Source organism: Anastrepha ludens, chromosome X, assembly GCF_028408465.1.
Source record: "Anastrepha ludens isolate Willacy chromosome X, idAnaLude1.1, whole genome shotgun sequence".
In the NCBI taxonomy this organism is placed as follows: Eukaryota; Metazoa; Arthropoda; class Insecta; order Diptera; family Tephritidae; genus Anastrepha; species Anastrepha ludens.
In genome coordinates this window covers 80,687,474-80,695,151 of record NC_071503.1, presented here as the reverse complement: position 1 = coordinate 80,695,151, position 7,678 = coordinate 80,687,474, and the positions used below count along the sequence as shown (strand labels likewise).

Sequence of the window (7,678 nt, the reverse complement as noted above, 5' to 3'; positions counted from 1 at the left end):
CACATATAAATGCTTTAATGTTGTCTTCCAATGCGTTAATTGAAGCAGGCTTGTCTGAAGGCGTTATACTGCACGATCTGGGTGGCCAATTGACAGGTCCCGAACTTGTCTCTCAACAAGTGCATTGTTACGCGTGCTGTGTGGCATGTGGCACCGTCTTGCTGAAACCACATGCCATGCAAGTCAAGCTCTTGCATTTTGAGTTGGATATTATTTCACGGTAGCGCTCAGCATTCACAGTTACGTTACGATTCGCAGCATCTTTGAAGAAGTACGGTCCAATGATACCTTCAGCCCATAAGCCGCACCAAACTGTGACCTTTTCTGGATACATTGGTAGCTCTTGCGATTGTTCTGGCTGATTTTCACTCCAAAATCCACAATTCGGCTTATTTACATACCCATTGATCCAAAAATGAGCTTCGTCGCTGAACACAATTTTTCGACTTTAAACTTTCTTAACAGAACACGCAGTTTTATAATAAAAAGCAATGATTTGCAAGCGTTGTTCGTTTGTAAGACGATTCATGGTTAAATGATAGACACAACTGAAGATGTTTGACAGTGAAACAAAACACGAAACGTGCGTCAGCTGTTTAAACCAACTGTTTAAAAAGATAATAGCTAAAAAATCACCCGTTAGATCAGCTGTGCGTTTCCGTGAATGGCACTCCAAATATTTTGATTTGTGCGTCATATATTACTCCGTCAAGTATTGATGCTTTTGGGGGTTAGATGGGAAAGTGATGCGAACAATATAGCCACTCTTCTCCAAATGGCAACCTCTACCCACTGTAAAGGATCTGATGCCCTGGACTGGGTACTCCCTGTTTTCGCTAACGAGGCTCTGTCAACCGGTGACAAGGCGGTATAACCTTGTCAGCACTTTAAGCTAAGGTGTCGAGGTACCCGTGCCGAGAGCTGCATGGCTGGTAGTGTCTAAATAACCAGTCTTTAACGGTCCCCTCCGATGCCCAGGCAAGGTCGGTTGTATTAAGTGCCTTACCACGGCATGCCGGCTCTGCCGCGGCGGACCACCCCTTCCGTGCCTACTCGTGGGACCTAAAAGCGTATGGAATCCAAACAAAAAACAAAAGAAGAAGTTAAGGAGTTAGCGGAGAGTGTGCTGGGCATGCTCTCCGAGGACGATCTACTGGCCTCCAGCCAGGAAACGATTGTCGAGCCATGTACGAGGGGTGCAAAACACAGCACCCCACTTCTCAGACCAAGCCTACTCCAGTCGGCTACCAAGATGACCTCTGATGAGGTAATCAAGGCGGCCTCTGGAAAGGTTTCCTTGGGGGCCTCTGGTAAGGCCGCCAAGGTGACCCCTGGCAATGATGCCCCGGTGACCACTGCGAAGGTCACCAAGAAGAAGAAAAACAAGAAGTCGTCCGGTACCCTGCTCAAAGCGCGCTACCTGGGGGCGAAATTCATTCTAGCACAGATTGCCAAGAATGAACAAGCCGGTAAAGCGCACGAGCGGGACGCTGAGGACCGTGTGAGGTACGAGGCCGCGATTAAAGAGTACGAGGCCGCGACCGCAGCAAAATTAAACCAGCCACAACAACAACCACAACAACTGCCTAAATCGGAACGGAGCTCGGCTAAACGTAACCGCTCACAGGATGTGAGTGGACGTGAGGCCAAAAGGAGCAAATACTCCTCAACCCAGGGGGCTGAGGGCCCTTCAACCAGTGCGGCAGGCGCGGCCTCGAGGGCGGCTTACAGTGAGGTGGCCAGAGATCATCTCCAAGTTGCCCTCGTGGACGCAAAAACCAATAGTGGAAGGGCGGTGTTACTCCTTTGGGATGCTATTGAGGGACGGCTATCGAGTATGGTCGTCAGACACCTCATAGACAAAAAAGGGCCAGCACCTCTCTTCGACTCGGGTGAAATCTGTCGAGGCTGTAGGATTATAAAATGTGCCAATCAGTACTCGAAAGAGTTTCTGGAGAAGAGCCTTGCTACGGTTAGCAACGCCTGGGAAGGGCTTTCGCTAAAGCTCATCCTTGCCTCAGAAATTCCTAGGCGATCACGAGCTAGAATCTGGTTGCCGAAAATGGAGCTGGGCAGTTCGGAAATTGTCCAGTGTCTCAAGCTACAGAATCCTGAGTTTGTTATGGATGACTGGTCTGTCATCAAAGTAGAAGAACCTCAGCAGCATTGCTCAGCCGTATTACTGCTGATTAACAACGAGTCGCTGGAGGCACTCGGAAAACAGCAGTTCAAACTTCGCTTTGGCCTCAGGTTGGCCAAAGTGAAGGTCTTCCCCGCCTCTGTCGCCCTGGACGATGACTTGGAGAAACTGGGGGATGACACTAAGAAGCTGCTCGACGATCTGCGGTTGTCTGGGACGGACGCAGATTCTGAACTGGGGGAGCAGTCGTAAAGGTAAGTAACACTTTTGAACAGTTTGTTAAAAGTAGTACAAATTAACCTTCGTCATTCCAAACTAGCCACCGATAACCTACGAGTCACCCTCCGTGAAGAGGAATTCGATGTCTGCCTGATATAGGAGCCTTGGATCTGGCAGTAAAAAAATTATGGGACTAAGGGACAGATCCTATGACCTATTTTATGTCCAAACTGTTGGTAAGCCTAGGGCCTGTATCCTAGTTAGGAACACAATTAATGCCTTTTTGCTATCTAATTTCAGTTCACCGGATGTGACTGCGGTCAGGGTGGAACCATCCAGTGGCAGTTGCTTCTGGTTGGTGTCTGCCTACATGGCCCACGACAGATCGGCACCTCCAGAGGAGTTGCAACATTTAGTGGATACTCTCCAGCCCAAGAAGGAGAACATCCTGATCGGATGCGATGCGTATGCCAGACACACCATTTGGGGCATCAGCGAGATCAATGAACGGGGTGGGTCTCTGCTTGATTTTATACTAAGCCGTAATTTACTTATCTGGAACAAGGGACAACTCCCCAACTTTTGTCTTCCCGGCATCGCAAACATCAAGAGGTTGTGAGGAAGTTCTTGATATCTCTCTTTTGACAAACTCATCTGCTGTTAGGGTTGAAAACTGGACGGTGAACTCTTTTTCGGACCACAGGATGATCCTCTACGAAATCGATTTTGTTCGGGAGACCTTGCTACCCCGTAGGCACCCTAAACGAACTGACTGGTCTCTTTTCCACAGGGTTTTCTGCAAGAAGCTGAACAAGAGTAAGTTCTTGACTACCACTAGGGAACAATTGGACATGCAAATTAGACACTTAGAGGGGTCCTATCGGACTGCCTTCAAAGTGGCCTGTCCAGTATCCTTTAGCAAGAAAGACTTTCCTCCCTGGTGGAGCAAGACGCTGACCGACTTGAAAGAGAAGGTTAGGAGAGTCTTCAACAAATGTTACCAAATAAGGAACTTTCAAGATTACCGGGAAGTTTTGAAAGATTATAAGAAAGCCATTAGAGATGCGAAGCGCAACTCTTGGAAAGAGTGCTGCGAATCCATCGAACCCGTAAAAGACTCGGCCAGACTCAGCAGGATCCTATCCAAGGACCACTCCTGAAAAACTCTTGACAAAAGAGAGAACGGGGAGTGGGCTGAATCTGCAGGCGAACCCTGCCCAACATGCTTACCTGAAAGGGAAATCTATCGAGTCAGCCTTACATGAGGTAGGAGGAACTATAGAGAAATCTCTGGAGGGAAAGCAATTCACTTTGGCGGCCTTTATAGACATAGAGGGCGCCTTTAATAATATTACGGCGGAGTCAATTGTCACGGCTCTAAATAGGCTAGGGGTGGAAAGACCTATCTACCTCTGGATCTCGTCCCTGCTTGGTGGTAGGGAAATAAATGCGGTGACAGGAGGGGCTAGAATCACCAGATTCGTAAATAGGGGCACACCGCAGGGCGGCGTCCTCTCCCTTCTCCTTTGGCTAGTAGCTGTAGATAAAGCTTTAACTCGCTTAAACAGGGGTGGGGTAAAGGTGGTAGCATATGCCGATGACTTGGTCCTAATGGTCTCAGGTCCCTTCCCATCAGTAATGGCTGAAATTTTGGAAGGTGCACTGGCTACACTCAGCAGCTGGGCCGCCAGTAGCGGTCTCAGAGTCAACTCTGACAAAACGGAGTTGATGCTATTCACCAGAAAATACAAGCCTCCACCTTTTAAGCTTCCTAAACTTAACAAACAAACAAAAGAGCTTAAGAGCAGCAAAAAACATAAACCCAAAGCACAAAATACAACACAGACAACACTAAAAGAGTACTGGCTGGGCAATCCAGCCTCTTCAAACAAGTTTGCTCTCCTAGCGGACGACGATATATTAGAAGAACAAAGCGACAGTGGGACAGTTCCGAATACCAGCCAACAAACTCCACGCATGCAAAAACCTCCACCTATATACGTTCAGAATGTCGAAAATATAAAAGCTCTAGCTGACGCGTTGAATTCGATACCAAATATATTTTACGAAATAAAAGTACTTAGCAAAAACGACATAAAATTACAAGCAAAAGAGTCTTTACACTATAAAAAATGATAGAACTACTTAAGCAAAAACAAACAAAATACTACACGTTTAGACCAAAAGATGAACGAGGATTTAAAGTAATACTACGTAATATGCACTATTCAACTGATACCGAAGAAATTAAACAAGAGCTAGCTGAATTAGGTCACGAAATAACAAACATTCATAACATACAAATAACCACCTCAGAACGCAAAAAACAACCACTTTCACTATTTTCACTTGAATTAAAAACAAAGGATAATAACAAAGAAATATATAGTATAACTAATCTTCTACAAACTGCCAAAGATACGGCCAGTCGAAAAATTATTGTCAAGTAGACCCAGCGTGCGTAAAATGTGCAGGCAAACACAAAAAAGTTATGTGTCCCATTAAAGACAATAATAAAAATAGCAAAATGCATACATTGCGGCGAAAATCACACAGCAAACTACCGCGGATGTGCGATATATAAAGCACTACAAGTCCAGAGATATCCGGCCCTACGCAAAAAAAGTATTCAAAATGAAAAAGAACAAATGTATAATGAGACAATCGAAACAAACGCAAATACAACACGAGTCGTGCCAGGCAACAACAATCAACACAATACCAAAAGAACAGAATCAAACAAAAAATAACATCGAACATGTTCCAAAAAATAACGACGATATGATCGAACTAAAAGAAATGATGAGACAATTAATAACCCAAATGACAAGTATGATGAACATATTTACACTGCTCGTTACCAAACTCGATGAACGAAAGGAATAAAATTAATTTAGCTATATGGAATGCGAATGGGCTTGCTCGCCACGTTCTGGAACTTAAATCATTCTTAATAAATAAATCAATCGATATAATGATGATCTCTGAAACTCATGCCACTGACAAAACTTTTGTTAACATACCGAACTATAATATACATTGCACAAATGAACCAGACAACAAAGCGCACGGTGGGACAGCAATTATTATCAAAAGAAATATTAAATACAATGAACTGGAGGTATACAGAGAAAAAAACATCCAAGCCACCACAATAGCCATAGAAGACACAAAAGGGCAAATAGCAATATCTGCAGTCTACTGCCCCCCCCCAAATATAACAACACAAAAGAACAATACCTGCATTATCTAAAATTGCTAGGGAATCGATACTTAGCCATTCGAAAAAATAATAGTCGGTTTATTAGCACAGGTGAGCCAACCTACTGGCCAACAGATACGAAAAAACAACCGGACTTAATTGACTTTTGCATAATTAAAAATATGCCATATGAAAATCTGACAATAAAATCATGTTTAGAGCTATCTTCAGACCATTCACCATTAATTATGACCTTACTTGGACCTATTGAAATAAAACAATCTCTGGGCCTATATAATTCTAGAACGAATTGGACTAATGCTTGCCAAATATTAGAGCAAAAACTCAAAATAAATATATCACTGAAAACTCAAGACGAAATTGACTCCGCTATTATATATTTCAATGATAGCGTAATACAAGCAGTTACTTCCTCTACACCCACACCGAAAATGACAAATAAAGAAAATATCCCAACTTACATTAAAGAGAAAATCGGCGAAAAAAGAAAACTCCGCAAAACATGGCAAACGACCAGACATCCAGCAGATAAAACCAAACTTAATAAAGCGACAAATGAGCTAAAAGCATTACTTACAAAACACAAGGAGAGTAAACTTCGAAATTATATGGCAAACCTGGGAACAGCAGCATTTACAAATTACTCCTTATGGAAAGCAACAAAACACATTAATGAAGCCGGCACATGGGCAAAAACAAGCAAAGAAAAAGCCGACACCCTAGCCAGACACTTCTTAGACACATTTACAAGCGAAATGGATAATCAAAACATTAACATTAAATCTGATAACATAATAAACGTTCCGCAAATCAAAACAAGAAAGACCACGATAAGCGAAATTAAAAATCAAATAAGACAGCTAAGCGATAAAAAAGCTCCAGGATATGATTTAATAAATGGAAAAATTTTAAAAGAGTTACCTGAAATAGCATTGCAATTCATAAGAAATATATTCAATTGCATGTTAGAGACTAAATACTTCTCACGACTATGGAAAATTGCTCAAATTACCGCCATACCCAAACCAGGAAAATATGCCACCAAAACTGCCTCATATCGACCCATCAGCCTATTGCCAATTCTTTGTGTTTGAAAAAATATTGTTCGACCGACTAGAACCAATTTTGACAGCAAAAAAAGTGATACCAAGCCATCAATTCGGATTTAGACTACAACACTCAACAGTCCAACAAATCCACAGGGTTACTAACAAAATACTTAACGATATGAATGACAAAAAATATTGCGTAGCTGTATACCTAGACATTGCAAAAGCCTTTGATAAAGTTTGGCATAAAGAACTTTTGCATAAGCTCAAACGAATCTTTCCACAAAACTATATTACTTTGAACTTTTGAAGAGCTACATAACTGATCGAAGATTTTATATAAGATATGAAGACGAATATTCCGATATTCATTCTACCAATGACAGCTGGAGTACCGCAAGACAGTGCATTAGGTTCTCTCTTATATCTAATATACACCGCAGATGTGCCAACTCCGACAACAGATAATACAATGATAGCAACGTTCGCGGATAATGGCATCAAACAATGACGAAAAACTGGCGACCTATACACTTCAAAAATTAATAAACAATACAGTAAATTGGTTTGACGAATGGGGTATAGAAGTTAATACAGACAAAACTATACAAGTTATATATTAGGGTGTCCCAGGCTACAAGGGGGAATTTTTTTTTCGGATTTTCAATACGCATACCATTTATTTTTTTTCCATTTGACTTTAAAAACTTAAATATAAAATATTATTGAGATCGGATGTCATTAACCCGTGCCGACTTGATGTCAAACTTTAAGTTTAAAAGTTAGTATGAAAGCTATAGGCTCACAATAGAGAAAAGTTTAATTTAATTTTTAGATTAATTAAATAAATCAAAATAAAACACATATTTCGTATTTATTGTCTTTTTATTATAAAAGGACATCAATCATCGAATTTTCTTTTCAAAGTTTGCTTTTTACAGTCGGGATATACCTGTCTGTGTTCTTGTAGGCAACGTAATAAAAATTGTTTTTGCTCCTCTTGAATAGTGATCAAACCATGGAAGTCTTGCATTAACTTAACCGCTC

At 41.9% G+C, this 7,678-nt stretch overlaps 1 protein-coding gene across 1 annotated transcript; it reads left to right on the top strand.

Annotated features, from left to right (window-relative positions):
- The first annotated feature begins 1,252 nt into the window (after positions 1 to 1,252).
- LOC128870259 (uncharacterized) lies at positions 1,253 to 2,392 on the top strand. Its single transcript, XM_054112860.1, has one exon. It carries the CDS (start codon positions 1,253 to 1,255, stop codon positions 2,390 to 2,392), a length of 1,140 nt encoding a protein of 379 aa, XP_053968835.1.
- Positions 2,393 to 7,678: the final 5,286 nt, after the last annotated feature.

Bases quoted from the DNA above. Each gene is read 5' to 3' on its own strand.
- LOC128870259 (XM_054112860.1), top strand. From the start codon at position 1,253: ATGACCTCTGATGAGGTAATCAAGGCGGCCTCTGGAAAGGTTTCCTTG.